Genomic DNA, 23,047 nt, shown 5'->3' with positions numbered 1-23,047 from the left:
TCCATTCCACTGCATCCCACTCCATTCCATTCCACTCCACTCCACTCCACTCCACTCCACTCCACTCCACTCCATTCCATTCCACTCCACTCCACCCCACTCCACTACACCCCACTCCTCCCCATTCCACCCCACTCCTCTCAATTCCATTCCACTCCATTCCACTCTGCTCCACTCCACTCCACTCCACTCCACTCCACTCCACTCCACTCCACTCTACTCTACTCTACTCTACTCTACTCTACTCTACTCCACTCCACTCCACTCCACTCCACTCCACTCCACTCCACTCCACTCCACTCCACTCCACTCCACTCAATTCAACTCCATTCCTTTCCATTCCACTCCACTCCACTCCACTCCACTCAATTCCACTCCACTCCACTCCACTCGATTCCATTCCATACCACTCCACTCAATTCCACTCCACTCCACTCTACTCCATTCCACTCCACTCTACTCCATTCCACTGCACCCCACTCCATTCCACTCCATTCCACTCCACTCCACCCCACCCCACTCCACTCCACCCCACTCCTCCCTACTCCTCCCCATTCCACCCCCCCACTCCACTCCACTCCACTCCACTCTACTCCCTTCCATTCCATTCCATTCCACTCCACTCCACTCCACTCTACTCCCTTCCATTCCATTCCATTCCATTCTATTCCACTCCACCCCACCCCACCCCATCCCATCCAATTCCACTCCACTGCACTCCACTCCTCTCAATTCCATTCCACTCCATTCCACCCCACTCCGCTCCACCCCACTCCACTCCACTCAATTCCACTCCACTCCACTCAATTCCACTCCACTCCACTCCACTCCACTCCATTCCACTCCACTCCACCCCACCCTATCCCATCCCATTCCACTCCAACCCACTCTACCCCACTCCACTCCACCCCACCCCACTCCACTCCACTCCACCCCACTCCACCCCACTCCACCCCACTCCACCCCACCCCACCCCACTCCATTCCACTCCACTCCACTCCACTCCACTCCACTCCATTCCATTCCATTCCATTCCATTCCATCCCATCCCATCCCATCCCATCCCATCCCATCCCATCACATCCCACTCCACTCCATTCCACTCCACTCCACTCAATTCAACTCCATTCCTTTCCATTCCACTCAACTCCACTCCACGCGATTCCATTCCATTCCACTCCATTCCACTCCACCCCACTCCGCTCCACCCCACTCCACTCCACCCCACTCCACTCCACTCAATTCCACTCCACTCCACTCCACTCAATTCCACTCCACTCCACTCCACTCCACTCTACTCCATTCCACTCCACTCCACTGAATTCAACTCCATTCCTTTCCATTCCACTCCACTCCACTCAATTCCACTCCACTCCACTCCACTCGATTCCATTCCATTCCACTCCACCCCACTCCACTCCACTCAATTCCACTCCACTCCACTCAATTCCACTCCACTCCACTCCACTCCACTCCACTCCACTCTACTCTACTCTACTCTACTCTACTCCATTCCACTCCACTCCACTCAATTCAACTCCATTCCCTTCCATTCCACTCCACTCCACTCAATTCCACTCCACTCCACTCCACTCGATTCCATTCCATTCCACTCCACTCAATTCCACTCCACTCCACTCTACTGCATTCCACTGCACTCCACTCCACTCCACTCCACTCCACCCCACTCCACCCCACTCCACCCCACTCCACCCCACTCCACCCCACTCCACCCCACTCCTCCCCACTCCTCCCCACTCCTCCCTACTCCTCCCCACTCCTCCCCACTCCTCCCCATTCCACCCCACTCCTCCCCATTCCACCCCACTCCTCTCAATTCCATTCCACTCCATTCCACCCTGCTCCACTCTACTCCACTCTACTCTACTCTACTCTACTCTACTCTACTCTACTCTACTCTACTCTACTCCACTCCACTCCACTCCACTCCACTCCACTCCACTCCACTCCACTCCACTCCACTCAATTCAACTCCATTCCTTTCCATTCCACTCCACTCCACTCCACTCAATTTCCACTCCACTCCACTCCACTCAATTTCCACTCCACTCCACTCCACTCCACTCAATTCCACTCCACTCCACTCGATTCCATTCCATACCACTCCACTCAATTCCACTCCACTCCACTCTACTCCATTCCACTGCACCCCACTCCATTCCACTCCATTCCACTCCACTCCACCCCACTCCACCCCACTCCACTACACTCCACTACACTCCACTACACTCCACCCCACTCCACTACACTCCACCCCACTCCACCCCACTCCACCCCACTCCACCCCACTCCACCCCACTCCTCCCTACTCCTCCCCATTCCACCCCCCACTCCACTCCACTCCACTCCACTCTACTCCCTTCCATTCCATTCCATTCCACTCCGCTCCACTCCACTCTACTCCCTTCCATTCCATTCCATTCCATTCCATTCTATTCCACTCCACTCCACTCCACTCCACTCCATTCCACTCCACCCCACCCCACCCCATCCCATCCAATTCCACTCCACTGCACTCCACTCCTCTCAATTCCATTCCACTCCATTCCACCCCACTCCGCTCCACCCCACTCCACTCCACTCAATTCCACTCCACTCCACTCCATTCCACTCTACTCCACTCTACTCCACTCTACTCCATTCTACACCACTCCACTCCACTCCACTCAATTCAACTCCACTCCACTCGATTCCATTCCATTCCATTCCACTCAATTCCACTCCGCTCCACTCTATTCCATTCCATTCCACTCCGCTCCGCTCCACTCCACTCCATTCCACTCCACTCCACTCCATTCCACCCCACCCCACCCCACCCCACCCCATCCCATCCCATCCCATTCCACTCCACTGCACTCCACTCCTCTCAATTCCATTCCACTCTATTCCACTCCACTCCACCCCACCCTACCCTATCCCATCCCATTCCACTCCAACCCACTCCAACCCACTCCACCCCACTCCACCCCACCCCACCCCACCCCACCCCACCCCACTCCACTCCACTCCACTCCACCCCACTCCACCCCACTCCACTCCACTCCACTCCACTCCATTCCATCCCATCCCATCACATCCCACTCCACTCCATTCCACTCCACTCCACTCAATTCAACTCCATTCCTTTCCATTCCACTCAACTCCACTCCACGCGATTCCATTCCATTCCACTCCACTCCACTCAATTCCATTCCACTCCACTCCACTCAATTCCATTCCATTCCACTCCACTCAATTCCACTCCGCTCCACTCTATTCCATTCCATTCCATTCCACTCCACTCCACTCCACTCCGCTCCGCTCCACTCCACTCCACTCCACTCCACTCCATTCCACTCCACTCCACTCCACTCCATTCCACCCCACCCCACCCCACCCCATCCCATCCCATCCCATCCCATTCCACTCCACTGCACTCCACTCCTCTCAATTCCATTCCACTCCACTCCACCCCACCCTATCCCATCCCATTCCACTCCAACCCACTCCACCCCACCCCACTCCAGCCCACCCCACTCCACTCCACTCCACTCCATTCCATCCCATCCCATCACATCCCACTCCACTCCACTCCACTCCACTCAATTCAACTCCATTCCTTTCCATTCCACTCAACTCCACTCCACGCGATTCCATTCCATTCCACTCCACCCCACTCCGCTCCACCCCACTCCACTCCACTCAATTCCACTCCACCCCACTCCACTCCACTCAATTCCACTCCACTCCATTCCACTCCACTCCACCCCACCCTATCCCATCCCATTCCACTCCAACCCACTCCACCCCACCCCACTCCACCCCACCCCACTCCACTCCACTCCACTCCACTCCATTCCATCCCATCCCATCACATCCCACTCCACTCCATTCCACTCCACTCCACTCAATTCAACTCCATTCCTTTCCATTCCACTCAACTCCACTCCACGCGATTCCATTCCATTCCACTCCACCCCACTCCGCTCCACCCCACTCCACTCCACTCAATTCCACTCCATTCCACTGCACTCCACTCCACTCAATTCCACTCCACTCCACTCCACTCCATTCCACTCCACTCCACTCAATTCAACTCCATTCCCTTCCATTCCACTCCACTCCACTCAATTCCACTCCACTCCACTCAATTCCACTCCACTCCACTCCACTCGATTCCATTCCATTCCACTCCACTCAATTCCACTCCACCCCACTCCACTCCACTCAATTCCACTCCACTCCACTCCACTCAATTCCACTCCACTCCACTCCACTCTACTCCATTCCACTCCACTCCACTCAATTCAACTCCATTCCCTTCCATTCCACTCCACTCCACTCAATTCCACTCCACTCAATTCCACTCCACTCCACTCCACTCAATTCCATTCCATTCCACTCCACTCAATTCCACTCCACTCCACTCTACTGCATTCCACTGCACCCCACTCCACTCCACTCCACTCCACCCCACTCCACCCCGCTCCTCCCTACTCCTCCCCATTCCACCCCACTCCTCCCCATTCCACCCCACTCCTCTCAATTCCATTCCACTCCATTCCACTCTGCTCCACCCCGCTCCGCCCCGCTCCGCCCCGCTCCGCCCCGCTCCGCCCCGCTCCGCTCCGCTCTACTCTACTCTACTCTACTCTACTCTACTCTACTCTACTCTACTCTACTCTACTCCACTCCATTCAACTCCATTCCTTTCCATTCCACTCCACTCCACTCCATTCAACTCCATTCCTTTCCATTCCACTCCACTCCACTCAATTTCCACTCCACTCCACTCCACTCAATTTCCACTCCACTCCACTCAATTCCACTCCACTCCACTCAATTCCACTCAATTCCACTCCACTCCACTCCATTCCACTCGATTCCATTCCATACCACTCCACTCAATTCCACTCCACTCCACTCTACTCCATTCCACTGCACCCCACTCCATTCCACTCCACTCCACTCCACTCCACTCCACTCCACCCCAGTCCACTACACTCCACCCCACTCCACCCCACTCAACTCCACTCCACTCCACCCCACTCCTCCCTACTCCTCCCCATTCCACCCCCCCCACTCCACTCCACTGCACTCCACTCTACTCCCTTCCATTCCATTCCATTCCACTCCACTCCACTCCACTCTACTCCCTTCCATTCCATTCCATTCCACTCCACTCCACTCCACTCCACTCCACTCCACTCCACTCCACTCCACTCCACTCCACTCCATTCCACTCTACTCCACTCCAATCCACTCCATTCCACTCCACTCCACTCCATTCAATTCAACTCCATTCCTTTCCATTCCACTCCACTCCACTCCACTCAATTTCCACTCCACTCCACTCCACTCAATTCCACTCCACTCCACTCAAATCCACTCCACTCCACCCCACTCCACCCCACTGCACCCCACTCAACTCCACTCCACTCCACCCCACTCCTCCCTACTCCTCCCCATTCCACCCCACTCCGCTCCATTCCATTCCATTCCACTCCACCCCGCTCCATTCCACTCCACTCCACTCCACTCCACTCCACTCCACTCCACTCCACTCCACTCCACTCTACTCTACTCTACTCTACTCTACTCTACTCTACTCTACTCTACTCTACTCTACTCTACTCTACTCTACTCTACTCCATTCCGCTCCGCTCCGCTCCACTCCACCCCACCCCACCCCATTCCACTCCACTCCACTCCACTCCGCTCCGCTCCATTCCATCCCATTCCATCCCACTCCACTCCACTCCACTCCACTCAATTCCACTCCACACCACTCCATTCCGCTCCACTCCATTCCGCTCCACTGCATTCCACTCCACTCCACCCCACCCCACCCACCCCATCCCATCCCATCCCACTCCACTCCACTCCTCTCAACTCCATTCCACTCCGCTCCGCTCCACTCCACTCCGCTCCACTCCGCTCCACCCCATTTCATTCCACTCCACTCCACTCCACTCCACTCCACCTCATCCCATCCCATCCCACCCCACTCCATCCCACCCCACTCCATTCCATTCCACTCCATTCCACTCCACTCCACTCCACTCCATTCCACCCCACCCCACCCCACCCGACCCCACCCGACCCCACCCCACCCCACCCCATCTCATCCCATCTCATCTCATCCCATCTCATCCCATCCCATCCCATCCCATCCCACCCCACCCCACCCCACCCCACCCCACTCCACTCCACTCCACTCCACTCAACTCCATTCCTTTCCATTCCACTCCACTCCACTCCATTCCACTCCACTCCACTCCACCCCACCCCCCTCCACCCCCCTCCACTCCACCCCACCCCACTCCTCCCCAGTCCACTCAATTCCACCCCACTCCACCCCACTCCACCCCACTCCACCCCACTCCACCCCACTCCACCCCACTCCGCTCCACTCCATTCCATTCCATTCCATTCCATTCCACTCCACTCCACTCCACTCCACTCTACTCTACTCTACTCCACTCCACTCCACTCCACTCCTCCCCAGTCCACTCAATTCCACTCCACTCCACTCCACTCCACCCCGCTCCACTCCATTCCACTCCACTCCATTCCACTCCACTCTACTCCATTCCACTCCACTCCATTCCACCCCACCCCACCCCATCCCACCCCATCCCATCCCATTCCACTCCACTGCACTCCACTCCTCTCAATTCCATTCCACTCCACTCCACTCCACTCAATTCAATTCAACTCCATTCCTTTCCATTCCATTCAATATTAAAAAGTGAGGCAGTGGTTGCAGGGGTTGGTGGATATGCATCAGGGGAGGGAGAGGGGATCAGTTGGAATTGGCATCCTGGTCAGCACAGGCACGTGGGCTGAAAGAGCTGATGCTGTTGTAGAATTAAGAGTCAATAAGAGGACCATTACACAGAGCACTGAGAGAACAAAGCAAAACAGTAACAGTGCAGAATAAAGTGTAACATCTACAGAGAAACTGCAGGTAAATGGTGAAATGCAAGACCATAATGAGGTAGATAGTGGGGCCAACTGTCCATCTTGTCGTACAAGAGGTCCGTTCAAGAATCCGATTGATTAAACTTAAGAGATCAGCGGAAGGAGATCGAGCAGGATTATAAATTGGAAGAGATTCTGTGGCGTACTCCAGTCCCAGACCAGTGAGAGCTTTAAAAACAAGTAAGAGAACTTTAAATCAATTCTAAAGGATGCAGGAAGCCAATGCAGAATAGTTAGGATAGGAGTGGCGTGCTTCCCTTGTCCTGCTTTTAGTTGAAAGTCTAGCAGCGGCGTTCTGAATGAGTTGATGTTTGTCAATAGATTGTGACGGTGAGGGTCCTTAATGGTCGTTTAAAATTATGAAAGGATTGGTTAGAGTAAACACAAAATACTCTGCAGATGGGGGTCAAAACAACACTCACAACACGCTGGAGGAACTCAGTAGGTCGGGCAGCATCCGTGGAAACGATCGGTCAACGTTTTGGGCCGGAATCGTTCATCAAGACTGAAGAGGGAAGGGGCAGAGGCCCTGTAAGGAAGGTGGGGGGGAGGGTGGGAAGGAGAAGGCTGGTAGGTATCAGGTGTCCTTCACACCCTCCCCCCACCTTCTTTATAGGGCGTCTGCCCCCTCCCTCTTCAGTCCTGACGAGGTGTTCAGTCCTAACGAAGGACTTCAGTCAATCGTTTCCACAGATGCTGCCCGACCGGCTGAGTTCCTCCAGCGTGTTGTGAGGATTGGTTAGAGTAGGCAGCCAGAATCTTTCTCCCAGAGTCAAGATGTCTGACACTAGAGGGCATGCATTCGGGATAGGGCAAGTTAATTTTATTTACACAGGGAAAGGCGGGTGTTTGAACGGCAGATACAATCGAGGTGTTTAAATGAGCAGAGAATGGAGGGATATGGAGATTGTGTAGGGAGAAGGGATTTAGCTGGGAGTTTAATTAGCATGGTGCTATAAAGGGCCAGGTCCTGTGCTGTACTCTCCCACACTGACCTACACATGAGGTGTCAGATGCGACTGAACTACAGAACTGACCTGTCAGTTCACTCTGGGTGTACTGTCAGATCCCACCCCCCCCTTCCCCTGTTGAAGCCCGGGGTCGGCCTGCACTGGGATGTGGCACGGCAGAGGGGGTGAGGCGTGAGAGGTGGGCTGGGCTGGAAGGGGTCCAGTGGTCCTGCTGTTGTCTGACGTGCCGCTCTACTGCCGACAGAACGACTCGTGGGGGAAGCAGTACTCGCACGCCCTCTTCAAGGCCATGAGCCACATGCTGTGCATCGGGTACGGGCAGCAGGCCCCCCAGGGCATGACCGACGTCTGGCTCACCATGCTCAGTATGATCGTGGGGGCCACCTGCTATGCCATGTTCATCGGCCACGCCACCGCACTCATCCAGTCCCTCGACTCGTCCCGGAGACAGTACCAGGAGAAGGTGGGCAGGGTTGGGCTAAACCGGCGAGGGGGAGGGAGCCAGGGGCGGTGGGGGGGGAGAGAGGGACAGGGCAGGAGATTAGGGGAGGGCGAGGGGTTCGGAAGGGAAATGGTGGGGTGGAGGGGGCAGAGGGGAGGAAAGTGGGGGGTTGCGAGAAGGGGAAGGGGTGGGCAAAAGACGGGGCGTGGAAGGAGAGGGGGAGGCAGCAGAGATGGAAAGAGGGAGGGGGGAAAGGCAGGGATTTGGGAGATAAGGAGAGGAAGGGAAGACAGAAGTTGATCAGCAAGGGGGAGGGTGAGGGACAGGGGGAGTTGGAGGGAGGGAGAGAGGAGAAGAGGAAGAATCAGTAGAGATGGGTGAGAGGGGGTGAGGGAGATGAGAGGGCTCTGATAAAGGGAAGGTGGAAGGAGGGGAAAGAGGAGGAATTGGCTGAGGTGGGGTGAGGAGGGAGGACGTGAGGACAGCAAGAGGGTGAGAAAAGGTGGGAGAGGGGAAGAGAAGGAGAGAAGAGAGAGTAAGAGAGGGGAGAATGGGTGAAAGAGAGGGCACAAGGAGAGGAGGGCAATGTGGGGAGAAGGGGAGGGGGTAAGTGGGAGAGGGGAGGTGTTTAGTGGGGGAGTAAGGGTTGAAGAAAGGACGGAGGGCAGAGAGCAAGAGAGATTGAAAGGAGCGATGGGCAGGGAAAAGATGGGTTGAGGAGAGGGTGAAGGAGAGGGGGGGCTGGAAGCAACGATGAGAAATGCAGTGAGATTGAAACGGGGAGAAAGGAAGAGGAGGGAGGAGGCAGGAAAAAGAAGACAGAGAATGAGGAAGGGGGGCAGGAACTGGGGAAACAGTTGTGGAGACTGTGGGGAGGGGAGAGAGAGACACAGTGTGGTGTGTTCTCTTGGACAGTGGGCTGTTGGCAGCATTAGAATGTGTGGGTACGGCACGCAGGCCTGTGTGCCAGAGCCGTGTGTCCGGCCGTGCCCGAGTGCCGGGTACTGGTCACTCTCCCGGTGTGCAGGGTCAGTGTACCAGGGCCATCCCAGTGCCGGAGTTCAGACGCTGACACGTCCCCCTCTCTCCACAGTACAAGCAGGTGGAGCAGTACATGTCCTTCCACAAGCTACCCGCCGACATGCGGCAGAGGATACACGAATACTACGAGCACCGCTACCAGGGCAAGATGTTCGACGAGGAGAACATCCTGGGGGAGCTCAGTGTGCCTCTGCGTGAGGTGCGTGATCGGGGAGAGGAACCTGCACCCGTGGGGGTGTGACTGGGGAGAGGAACCTGCACCCGTGGGGGCAGGATGGGGGAGAGGAACCTGCACCCGTGGGGGCGGGACGGGGGAGAGGAACCTGCACCCGTGGGGGCGGGATGGGGGAGAGGAACCTGCACCCATGGGGGCGGGATGGGGAACACAGGCACCACTCCAGCCCAGGAGACAAAGGCACTGGCCTAAATAAATGCCTGGCCCCCATCACCAATCCTCAGTAAACACCCGGGTCCCCATCGCCGACCCTCAGTAAACACCCGGGTCCCCATCGCCGACCCTCAGTAAACACCCGGGTCCCCATCGCCGACCCTCAGTAAACACCCGGGTCCCCATCGCCGACCCTCAGTAAACACGCGGGTCCCCATCACCGACCCTCAGTAAACACCCGGGTCCCCATCACCGACCCTCAGTAAACACGCGGGTCCCCATTGCCGACCCTCAGTAAACACGCGGGTCTCCATCGCTGACTCTCGGTAAACACCCATGTCCCCATGACCCTCAGTAAACACCTGGGTCCCCATCACCGACCCTCAGTAAACACCCGGGTCCTCATCGCCGACCCTCAGTAAACACACTGGTCTCATCACCCACCCACAATTAACACCCCGGTCCCTGTCACCCACTCTGAGTAAACACCCGAGTCCCGGTTAGCCCCCCACAGTACCAGCCCCATGGACATTCATCACTGACTGGCTGGGCCTCTGTCCCTCCCCACAGGAGATTGTGAACTTCAACTGCCGGAACCTGGTAGCCACCATGCCTCTCTTCGCCAACGCTGACCCCAACTTTGTGACGGCCATGTTGACCAAGCTGCGTTTCGAGGTGTTTCAGCCGGCCGACTACATTGTGCGGGAGGGGACGGTGGGCAAGAAGATGTACTTCATCCAGCACGGAGTAGTCAGCATTCTCACCAAGGGAAGCAAGGAGACCAAGCTCTCGGACGGCTCCTACTTTGGAGGTGCTTGGCCTGCTCCCCCTCCATTCCATCTGCCCCCGACCCGCGTTAGCAAGGGACCCCTCCACCCAGCACGTGACAGAATTGGGCCATCTGAGTGGGAGTTAAAGGTGGAGGGAGAACTGGGATTGGCCTGAGGGCTTAAATTTCACTCAAATCCACTGCTTTTTCATGGTAAAGTAATCAGTCTTGGGGGAGAGAGAGAGAGAGACAGAGACACAGAGAGAAGCAGACAGAGAGAGACACAGAGAGACAGGGAGAAAAAGACAGAGAGAGACAGAAACGGAGAGAGAGAGACAGACAGATTGACAGAGACAGAGAGATGAGGAGAGAGAGATAGAGACAGAGAGAAAGACAGTAAGAGACAGAGAGAGAGAGACAGAGACAGGGAGAGGGAGACACACACACACAGACAAAGAGAGACAAGGAGAGGGAGAAACAGACAGACGGAGACAGGGAGAGAGTGAAAGCGAGAGAGTGAGAGAGAGACAGAGAAAGAGGGGTAGGGACAGACAGAGAGAGAGAGGTCGAGACAGAGACACAGGTGAGACAGTGATTAAAAAGCAAAAGAAAGACAGACAGACAGACACACACACGGAGAGAGACATATACACAGAGGCAGAGGGGTGGGGGGTTGTTAAGGGATTAGAGAACCTGAATCAAATTTACAATAACTGTCTTGGATGACAAGAAATCGGTTGTATTTCGGTTTCAGTACAGTGCCAAAACATACACTGACTATAGATTATGAACTCAATAAACAGTGCAAACGAAGTAATTGAGAAGTGGTATCCATGGGTTCATGGACCATTCAGAAATCCTATGGCCGGGGGGAAGAAGCTGTTCCTAAATAATTGATTGTGGGTCTTCAGGCTGCTGTGCCTGCTCCCCGGTGGTAGTAATGAGAAAAGGACACGTCCTATATGGTGAGGGATTTTAACGAAGTTCCTACAGATAATAAACACAGATGCTGGAAATCCAAAGCAATAACAGATCAGGCAGCATCTATAATACCAGGGGTGATTGATAAGTTCGTGGCCTAAGGTAGAGGGAGTCAATTTTAGAAAACCCAGCACATTTATTTTTCAGCACAGTCCCCTCCTACATTTACACACTTAATCCAGCGGTCGTGGAGCATACGGATCTTGGACCTCCAGAAAGTGCCCACAGGCAGGGGTGATTGATAGGTTTGCAGTCTAAGGTAGAAGGAGATGAGTTATACAGCTCTCGTTACATGCACACGCAGTTCAACTCTGAGTGATTATGCAGAAAGTTTGATGTTAATAACTCATCAGGGTGATTGTTAAGTTTGTGGCCTAAGGTAGAAGGAGATGAGTTAACTTCAAACGTTCTGCATAATCACTCAAAGAGTTGAACTGCACGTGCGTGTAATGAGAGCTGTATAACCCATCTCCTTCTACCTTAGGCCACGAACTTATCAATCACCCCTTGTAGATAAACATTCAATGTTTCGGGCTGATACCCTCCTTCAGAACTGGAAAGGAAGGTGGGGTTGGGGAGGGGGCGAGAAGCCAAAATGACCTGCTGAGTTCCTCCAGCAGTTTTTGAGTGTTGCTCATAAAAATAATGAGTTTTTATTGACGTATTTTTGATCAGTAATCTCTGTTGTAAGATGAGAGACGGACAGACCAACAGAGGCACGGGGAACAAACAAGCAGACAGGCACATGTTCCCAGTTGACTGTGGGGGTGGGGAGGAGATGAGGAGGGCCAGGCTCACTGAGAATGGAGCAGGGGGGTTCTGAATGTGGGAACTGAGCGATGGAACAGAGCTGACTTGCTTTCTCCCTACCCCAGAGATCTGCCTGCTGACCCGGGGCCGGAGAACGGCGAGTGTGCGTGCGGACACCTACTGCAGGCTCTACTCCCTGTCCGTCGATCACTTCAACGAGGTGTTAGAGGAGTACCCTATGATGAGGCGTGCCTTCGAGACCGTCGCTATGGATCGGCTCAACAGGATAGGTAGGGACGGTCAATGGCACCCCAGCCGACTTTCCAGGTTGCGTGACCCTTCCCGTGCGTTCCGGTCCCCCAACCCCACCCCAGAGCCAAGGGCCAGTCAGCCTGTCGAGTCTGTTACACGGGAGATGAGGAGGCCATTACAACACTGAACGGTACAGCACGGGACCAGGCCCTTTGGCCTACATTGTCTGCGCCTACCACAACGCCAATCCAAAATATTCCCACCCGCTGTCGATATCTTTTCCTTCCCTGCTGATTAAATGCCTCTTAAACACCGCTGTCAATCTGTCCCACCATCAGCCTGTTCCAGGAACCCACCACTCCGTGTGCGTTTAAAAAAAAACAACTCTGCCCCAATGAAGGGTCTTGGTCTGAAATGTCAACTCTTCAATCCTCTCCCGAGACCCTTCATCGGGACTGAAAATGAAGATGCCGAGAGTTCCTCCAGCACTTTGTGCATGTTACATTGCACGTCTCCTTTAAACGTTCCCTCTCTTGCCTCAATGCATGTCTTTGAGTATTTGACCTTTCCATCCTGGTAAAGAGAGAAAGGTTGTTCATCTACCCTATCCACGCCTCTCACAACCTTATACACCACTGTCAGGTCTCCCCTCGGACCTCGACGCTCCAGAGAAAACAACCCAAATTTGTCAAACTCTCCTTACAGCTCACTCCTCTTCTGAGCCCTCTCCATAGCTGCCATATCTTTCCTGTAATGCCATGACCAGACTGCACATACCGTAGCACTTAAATGTGCCTAACCAAAGTTTTATACAGCTGAACTTGACTTCCTGACTGTTATACTCAGTATCCCAAGTGATGAGGGCGTGATTGCCGTGTGCTTTCTTTAACGCCTTATGTACTTGTGTTGGCAGTTTCAAGGAACTAGTATTTGCACCCCAACATCCCACTGTCATGAACTGTACTCTTCCCCCTTATACTTAACCTCCTGAAGTGCAACACCTCACACTTGTCCAGATAAGACTCCATCTTCTTCACCCACATATCCAAATGATCCTGCTGAATGCTTTGGCTAGTTATTTATCAGCGATACAGGATGGTAACAGGCCCATCGGCAGAATGAACCCACGGTCACAGGCCCATCGGCAGAGTGAACCCACGGTCACAGGCCCATCGGCAGAGTGAACCCGTGCTGCCCAATTACACCCATGTGACCAATTAACCTACTAATCGTACGTCTTTGGACTGTGGGAGGAAACTGGAGCACCCAGAATATACCGACACGGTCACCGGGAGAACATACAAACTCCTTACAGACAGTAGCAGAACAGAACCCAGGTCACTGATGCTATAATAGTGTTGTGCTAACCACTAGATTAAAGAAGGAGAAAAGATTAGCTTTATTTATCACATCTACATTGAAACATACGGTGAAATGCCTTGTTTGCATCAAATCCAACCAGGTTGTGCTGGGGGCAGCCCGCAAATGCCATCACATTTCCAGCGTCAACATAGCATGCCCACAGCTCACTAACCCTGACCCGTACGTGTTTGGACTGTGGGAGGGAACCAGTGCATTCAGAGGAAACCCATGCAGCTGTGGGGAGAACGTACAAACTCCTTACCGACAGCGGTGGGAAGTGAACCCTAATCGGTGATGGTTAACGATTGTGCTAAACACCACACTGCTGTGATACCCTTCATCTTCACTAACCTCAATTCCACCAACGTTTCTGTCATCTGCAAACTTAACAGATTAGCCCAACTACATTCTTGTCCAAACAGTGTGGATATGTATCACAAGTAGCTGAGGACCTGGCACTAGTCACGGAGCTCCAGTCAGCATAACACCTCTTCACCACAGCCCTTTATCTTCTATAGCCAAGCTAATGTTGGATCCAATCCACCAAGTCATCACGGACCTGCTGCTTCAGTTTACCATGAGAGATCTTGTTGAAAGCTTCACTAAGGTGCATGTAAGCAACATCCACTGCTCTACCCTCAACAACCATCTTTGTCACCTCAAGGACACGATTTCCCCCCTTCCCCGTGTTGACTATTCCTAATGAGTCATTCCATTTAGCAGTTGGTTCTGTTCTTATTCCAATAATTTCCCCTCCTTCTCTTTTTCTCATGGTCCACTCCTGTCTCCTATCATATTCCTTCTTCTTCAATCCTTTCCCTCTTCTACCTATCAGCTCCCAGCTGTTTACTTCACCCTCCCCCTATCCACTCGCCCTCCCCTTCACCTGGTCTCACCTATCACCTGACTAGTCCTGACGAAGGGTCTCGGCCCGAAACGTCGACTGCACCTCTTCCTAGAGATGCTGCCTGGCCTGCTGCGTTCATCAGCAACTTTTATGTGTGTTGCTTGAATTTCCAGCATCTGCAGAATTCCTGTAGTTCACCTATCACCTGCCAGCTTGTACTACTTCCCCTCCCCTTACTTTCTTATCCTGGCTTCTTCCCAGTTCCTTTCCAGTCCTGATGAAGAGTCGCGGCCCGAACTATCAACTGTTTATTCTAACTATTGATAACTGTTTATCAACTATCAACAGAGCGTAGATGTTCAGCAAAGCAGTCTCCCAGTTTATGCTCTGTCCGCTAGAGAAAGCAGGATCTCCCAGTGGCCACACATTTTAATTCCACATCCCATTCCTATTCTGACATGTCCATCCACGGCCTCCTCTACTGTAAAGATGAAGCCACACTCAGGTTGAAGGAACAGCACCTTATATTCTGTCTGGGTAGCCTCCAACCTGATGGCATGAACATCGACTTCTCTAACTTCCGCTAAGGCCCCACCTCCCCCTCGTACCCCATCTGTTACTCATTTTTATGCACACATTCTTTCTCGCACTCTCCTTTTTCTCCCTCTGTCCCTCTGAATATACCTCTTGCCCATCCTCTGGGTCCCCCCCCTTGTCTTTCTTCCCGGACCTCCTGTCCCATGATCCTCTTGTATCCCCTTTTGCCAATCACCTGTCCAGCTCTTGGCTCCATCCCTCCCCCTCCTGTCTTCTCCTATCATTTTGGATCTCCCCCTCCCCCTCCAACTTTCAAATCCCTTACTCACTCTTCCTTCAGTTAGTCCTGACGAAGGGTCTCAGCCTGAAACGTTGACTGTACCTCTTCCTACAGATGCTGCCTGGCCTGCTGCGTTCACCAGCAACTTTGATGTGTGTTGCTTGAATTTCCAGCATCTGCAGAATTCCTGTTGTTTGCACCTAATCACAGGATAGTTTAGTTACCAATTAACCTACTAACCCGTAAATCTTTGGAATGTGAGGGGAAACCAGAGAACCCAGAGGAAACCCACACACCCATGGGAAGAAAGTACAAACTTTCTTCCAGAAGATGCTGAAATTGAATTCTGAACTCCAATGCTCCAAGTTGTAATAGCATCACACTAACTGCAATGTTTACGTGGCACCTCTTTAATCCTACTCAACAAGGGCAATTCATGGCCCATTTAGCCCTCTTGATTCCTTGTTTCCTTTAAATTTCTCAAGGGCCCTGTCTGATTTCAGTTTCCTAAACCTTACATGAGCCTCCTTTACCTTTTGATTAAATATACAACATCTCTTGTCATCCATATTTCCCAAACCTTGCCATCCTTGTCTCTTCTTCTTCACAGGAACATGTTGGTCCTGAATTCTGACAAGTTGACCTTTAAATGACTTCCATGTCAGTGCTCGAAGTAAATCTGTTATCAAAGTATCCCTTTGTCACCATATACTACCCTGAGATTAATTTTCTTGCGAGCATTTATGGGAAAATAAAGAAATATAATAGAATTTATTAAGAACAATAAATAACAAAGATTGACGAGATGGTTCAAAAGTATGCTTCTTAAAGAGAAATTCCAGGCTGCAGATTGCAGCAATAACAGTTCAGAAGATAAAATTCTAGTAGTTTTGTGAGCTGCCCACATAAAGTTGCCATATATCGCCAGCACCATATTGGAAAGAACATCAGATGTGGATTTGCCCAATAATGGTTGTTTTCAATCTGCTCTCCCCATCTTCTGCCCAATATCATTGTAATTAGACTTTCCCCCAAGTCCAGTCTTATCCTCATCCATAGATATCTGAAAGCTTCAAAAAAAATGCTCTTCCATTGAAAATTTGATCACCCGTCCAGGCTCACTCCCCAAAACAATGTCTGGTGTGGCCTTTTCCCTGGTTCAACTATCCACATGATTTGTCCAGATACTAAGGCAGGACAATAGTGTATGGTTGATGTAACGCTTTGCAGCACCAGCCTTAAGATCAGGGTTTGATTCCCACCAGTATCTGTAAGGAGTTTGTACGTTCTCCCTGTGACTGCATGAGTTTCCTCCGGGTGATCTGGTTTCCTCCCACATTCCAAAGGCATATTGGTTAGGGTTAGTGAGTTGTGGGCATGCTATCTCTGGCACCAGAAGCCTGGCGACACTTGCTGTAGTGTCCCCAGCACATCCTCAGATTGTGTTGGATATGGCCGCAAGACAACACCTTTCATCGTGTGTTTCAATTCGTGCGTGACAAATAAAGCTAACCTATCTTAAGAAGCCCTCTGGATGCACTTAACACTTTCGGCCCCTCTAACCTTCCAGCACTGAGAGAGCCCCAGCTAATGCTGGGAAAATTTAAGTCAGCCACAACAATTATCCCGTTGCTACTGCATCCTTTCATAATCAGCGTACCTATCTGTTCCTCTGCCTCTCGCTGGCTATTGGGACGCCTATAATTCCATAAAAGTGATTGCACTTTTCTTATTCCTGAGCTCTACCCTCATTGGATAAGTCCTCGAGGACATCCTCTCTAAGTGCTGCTGTGATATCCTCACTGATCAGTAACACAAAACTCCCCCACCTCTCTTTCACATCCCTCTCTATCATGTCTAATCCATTTGATCCCTGGAACATTGAGCTGCCAGACCTGCCAGTCCTTCAACCATAAGACATAGGAGCAGAATTGGACCAAATCACCACTTGGCCCATCAAGCCAAATCATGGCTGATTTATTATTCCTCTCAGCTGTATTCTCCTATCTTCTCCTCAGAACCTTTGACACCCCTATTAATCAAGAAGCTATCAACCTCCACTTTAAATATACTCAATAACTTGACCTCCACAGCCGTCTGTGGCAATGAATTACACAGATTCACCACCCTCCAGCTAAAGAAATTTCTCCTTATCTCTTTTCTAAAGGGACGTCCTTCTACTCTGAGGCTGTGCCTTCTGGTCTTGGACTTTCCCACTATAGGAAACATCCTCTGCACCTCCACTCTATCTGGGTCCTTCAATATTCAGTAGGGTACAATGATATCTCTTTTCATTCTTCCAATTTCCAGTGAGTACAGGTCCAGAGCCATCAAACACCCCTCAGATCTCTGTAATGGCCACAGCATTGTTAGTAAGCCCTCAGCTGATTGGGGTTGACCATGGATGTTGTATCCTAGTTGTCTATGTAAGCCAGGGCAGTATGATATGGAGAACAAGCTGTTGCCCGTGCAGCAGGCTCCACCTCACCATGCCGCTGAGGAATCCAAAGGAACAGCAGAGACCAAAACAGTTTGGCACCAGAGGTATTGCGAGAGTTGCCAGTCAACGTTGAACTCCAAGTGGACTGCCTTAGGGACTCCAGCTCCGGATTTTCCTCGGGGTTTACTCCTGAAGTAAACCATGAGTGTCAATAGCTGTAGAGGTTTGAGATTGGAGCTTTTCTTCTCCACATTATAGAACCTGGATTAGTCGTGGGGTCATTCAGCATAGAAGCAGCCCCTTTTGACTAAGCTGGTCCACGTCAACCTAGATTCCTATCGAAGTCCATTCCATTTGCCCATATTTGGCCCATAGCCCTCTAAACCTTTCCAGTCTATCTACATATTATATGTATCTGCCTCAATAACTTCCCCTAGCAGCTTGTTTAATATACTGACCACCCTCTGTCTGGAAAAGTTGCCCCTGAGGTTTCTATTAAATCATTCCCCTCTTGCCTTAAGCCCGTACCCTCTAGTTCTTGATTCTCCAACCCTGGGAAAAAGTTCACCATATCTAGGTCCTTCATGATTCATGATTTTATACACCTCTATAAGATCACTCTTTGGTGTCCTACGCATGCTCTACCTCACCCCATAACTCAGTCTGGCATCTTCCTTGTAATTCTCCTCGGCACTCTTTCCAGCTTCGTGGCATCTTTCCTATAACAGAATGACCAATTGAAAACAATATTCCAAATGCAGCTTCACCATCATCTTGTACAACTGCAACATAAATATCCTAACTTCTCTACTCAGTGCCCTGACCAATGAAGGCCTGTGTTTCAGAATTCTTCTTCACCATCCTATCTATCTCCATACCACTTTCAGCAAACTTTGTCCCTGTGCTCTTTAGCCCCTCTAGTCAACAATCCTCCTCAGTCCTACTTTCATTTGCCTTCCTAAAATGTGACACTTTGCACTTACTGAATTAAATTCCATTTGCCGTTCCTCGGCCCATTTACTCAACTGATCCCCTTGTAAATCCTGATTACCAGCTTCACTGTTGATATGCCAGCTGCAGACTTTTATTCTCATCCAGATCATTGACACTACATCAGCAGTGTGTGGAACCAGGTCCATCTACCTTACCCGTAACACTCCCTTTATTAAAATGAACTCACACCTGACCTGCCTGTTAAAGTCAAAACTGAGTTTATTGCCATATACACATGTAATGAGAATGGTACTTGCAACAGTTGCACAGAAACATAGCATCATATAAAGCAGAGAACTCCTAAGGAAAAAAAAAACATAAAATATATACAATTTTTACAAGAAAGAACAAAAGAAGTCCCATTTCAGTGCAAAGTGATTGAAGTGGTCATAGTGTTGCTAAGCTGGTAATTAGGGTTGTGCTGGATGGTTCAAGAATTGAATGGTGGATGGGATGTAGCTGTCCAAGAACCTGGTGGAGTAGGACATCAGGCTTCTGCATATCCTGACGGATGGGAGCTGCAAGAAGATGGCATGGCGTGGATAGAACCATAGAAACTACAGCACAGAAACAGGCCCTTTGGCCCTTCTTGGCTGTGCCAAACCATTTTCTGCCTTGTCCCACTGACCTGCACACGGACCATATCCCTCCATACACCTCTCATCCATGTATCTGTCCAATTTATTCTTAAATGTTAAAAAAGAACCCGCATTTACCACCTCATCTGGCAGCTCATTCCATACTCCCACCACTCTCTGTGTGAAGAAGCCCCCCCTAATGTTCCCTTTAAACTTTTCTCCCCCTCACCCTTAACCCATGTCCTCTGGTTTTTTTCTCCCCTTGCCTCAGTGGAAAAAGCCTGCTTGCATTCACTCTATCTATACCCATCATAATTTTATATACCTCTATCAAATCTCCCCTCATTCTTCTACGCTCCAGGGAATAAAGTCCTAACCTATTCAACCTTTCTCTGTAACTGAGTTTTTCAAGTCCCGGCAACATCCTTGTAAACCTTCTCTGCACCCTTTCAACCTTATTTATATCCTTCCTGTAATTTGGTGACCAAAAAATGGTGGGGGTCTTTGATGGATGGATCCTTCCTGAGGCAGTGCCTCCTGTAGGTATTACCAACGGTGAGGAGGGATATCAAAGTGCTGTATAGCACAGAAAAAAGGCCCTTGAGCCCACAAGTGTCCATGCCAAACAAGATGTCTATTCAAGCTAATCCCATTTCCCAACAATTGACCCATATCCCTTCAAATTCCTGCCATCCATATACCTGTCCACATATTTCTTAAATGTATCTATTGTACCTGCCTCAACCACTTCCCCTGGTAGCTGGTTCCCAATCAACACACACACAAAATGCTGGTGGAACTCAGCAGATCAGGCAGCATCTATGGAAAAGAGTGAACAGGCAAGATTCTTCTTCGGGACTGGAAAGGAAGGAGAGAAATCAGAGTGAGAAAGTGGAGGGGGAGGAGAAAGCACAAGCTGGCAGGGAATAAGTGAAACCGGGAGATGGGGAGGAGGGTGAAGAGAGAGCTGGGAAGTTGATTGGTGAAAGAGAAAGAGAAATAGATGTTGCCTGACCTGCTGAGTTCCTCCAGCATTTTGCGAGTGTTGCTTTGGATTTCTAGCATCTGCAGATTTCCTCGAGCTGGGTTCCTCGTATCAATTGCCTGATGTGTACAAAATTCTGCTCCTCAGAGCTTAGTTAACCTTTCACCTTCAACTTTTAAACTACTTCCTCTAGTTTTTGATTCCCCGACCCTGGAATAAAGATGGTTCACCCTAACTACACCCCTCTGAAGAGATCACCCCTCAGTCTCCTACACACCAAGGAGTAAAGGCCCAGCCTGTCTAACCTCTCCCTCAGGATTTTGTAAATCTTTTTTTTTTGCGTTGAACTTGAACTTTTTGTAACTTCTTACATCTATGCATGAAGTCCGAGGTCCCACACCAGCAGGTTCAACAGCAACTGCTCTCCAACCGTTTGGCTCTTGAACCATCCTGTGCGATCCTTATTGCCAGAGTTTAGCAACATTTTGCACTAAAATGGACTTTGTTTTTACTCACATTGTGTTCTTTCTTGTAAAGGTTGTTCACGTTTTTCTTGTGAGCTTATCTGATAATATGTACCCATGATGCTAAGTTTTTCATGTCTGTGCATGTGTGTATGACAATAAACTTGACCTTTTAGTATGGAATCGTACCAGATCGTGATGATGATAGTGAGTTGCCGTTCATTTGCTTCTTGAGTGTCGACCACTATGCTTCTCATACCCCCCTCTCAGAAACTCTGCCTGTGTGTTCTCTCCTTCTCTCCCTCCTTACCCTCACCTCTACCCTTTGCTCCCCCTCCCTTTCTCTTCCCCCCACCCCCTCTCCCATTCCATCTACTTTCCCTGCTCTTCCTCAAACCCACTCTCTCCCTCACCTTTCCATCTCCCATTTCTCTCTCCCTCCCCTCCTCTCCTTCCTCCCTACTCTCTCTCCACACCTCCTCCCTTTCCCCTCCCTTCTACCCTAGGCAAGAAGAACTCAGTGCTGCTGCGCAAGGGAGCAGAAGGCTCCAACTCGGGCTCCATCAATCACCGGGACAACGAGATCATCCAGCAGATTGTCAAGCACGACCGGGACATGGCGCATAGCATACAGGAGCGCCAGCTGATGAACGCGGCACAGGAGCTGCGCGGCAAGCCGCTCATCTGGGCACCGCTGGTGCATGCCCCGCTCCAAACGGCGGCTGCCACCACCTCGGTCGCCATTGCCCTCACCCACCAGCACAACCTGCCCGCTGCCATCTTCCTGCCCCCAGCCCCACTCCCCGTCGACAGTGCACAGCCCAAGCAAGCTCGCCGGCCCCCACAGCAGACCTCGGCAGGTGCCTCTCGGGCACAGACCCCGTCAGCAGGCTCCCCAGGGCCCGATGTCCCAAAGGCCCGGCAGCCACGAGCCCCATCAGGTTCGGCCTCGTTGCTGCAACAAGTGGGGGGCAGCAGCCCGGCCCACAGCCCCCTCTCTGCCAAAACCTTCCACTATAGCCTGTCCAGGGTGGCCGGGGTCCCCGGGCAGCCTCCAGCCGCTTCACCCAGCCTCACCGCCCAGCAGCCGGGCCAAAGGGCTGGAGGCCAGGGCCTGAGCCAGGGGGCCCGACCCCTCTCCGCCTCCCAGCCCGCCCTGCCTCACAAGGCATCCTCACTCCCGGCCGAGCGGGAGCAAGCTCCCTTGGCCCGCAAATCGGCGGGCAACATCGCCCAGCTCTCTTCCGCCTCCGTCTCTGCCCTGCTGGGCCGTGTTGGCGGCCCAGGGGCCCGTGGTGGGCCGACGGTCAAGGAGTCGGGACCGGGTCGGAAAGGCTCGGTTACCTTCAGCTCAGAGCCCGATGCGGAGATCCCCAAACTGCCATCCAACATGTAGGGGGAGGGGGGAGGGAGGACAGGGAGCTGCCCCGGAGGGGCGAATGGGACTGTCAGCGGGAGATGTTCTCGCCTCCCAACCGAAGCATCCATACACTGGGCCCAGGAGCCGGTCCTCCCATCCTGGAGAGGAGACCAGAGGGAGGAGAAAGAAGAAGAGAGGAGAGGTAGAAGGAGAAAGAGAGGAGAAAGAAATAGAAAGAGGAGGGATAGAAGGAGAAAGAGCAAGGGGAGGGATAGAAGGCAAAAGGGGATGGGGAGAGAGAGGAACGATAAATACAGGGAGATAAGGAGGGACAGAGAGAAGCAAAGGAGAGAGAGGATGAGGAGAGAGGTGATAGAGTGATAACTGGGCGTGGGTGGAGGTGGGGGCGAGGAGTTCCCACGCAGACATCCTATGTCCAGCCGGTGTCTAGCGCTGCAACCAGATAGTGAGAAGCCCTCGGGAGGGGCAGCCCTGGTGATTTTCCCCCTTCACCGTCCTGGGCTGAATGCGGCTGGCCAGAGCCCTTCTTTCTCCCAGGACCGGGTGGTGGGAAGTGGAGTCCCAGTCCCTGTTGAAACCGACTGTCCCCTCCCAATGGGCTT

General features: G+C 51.9%; 1 protein-coding gene across 1 annotated transcript in view; it reads left to right on the top strand.

Annotated features, from left to right (window-relative positions):
* The window catches only part of LOC140192300 (potassium/sodium hyperpolarization-activated cyclic nucleotide-gated channel 3-like), a 50,333-nt gene extending 27,873 nt beyond the window's left edge, over positions 1-22,460 (top strand). Inside the window, exons 4-8 of the mRNA XM_072249965.1 lie at positions 8,200-8,418; positions 9,491-9,637; positions 10,397-10,637; positions 12,452-12,616; positions 21,571-22,460. Of these exons, the coding sequence (XP_072106066.1) occupies positions 8,200-8,418; positions 9,491-9,637; positions 10,397-10,637; positions 12,452-12,616; positions 21,571-22,460 (1,662 nt within the window). The remainder of the gene's footprint in view (positions 1-8,199; positions 8,419-9,490; positions 9,638-10,396; positions 10,638-12,451; positions 12,617-21,570) is intronic.
* Positions 22,461-23,047: the final 587 nt, after the last annotated feature.

The sequence above is a fragment of the Mobula birostris genome, unplaced genomic scaffold (genome assembly GCF_030028105.1).
Source record: "Mobula birostris isolate sMobBir1 unplaced genomic scaffold, sMobBir1.hap1 scaffold_1106, whole genome shotgun sequence".
Classification (NCBI taxonomy): domain Eukaryota; kingdom Metazoa; phylum Chordata; class Chondrichthyes; order Myliobatiformes; family Myliobatidae; genus Mobula; species Mobula birostris.
The sequence above is the reverse complement of the archived record's forward strand: the minus strand, read 5'-3'. Positions and strand labels throughout refer to the sequence as shown.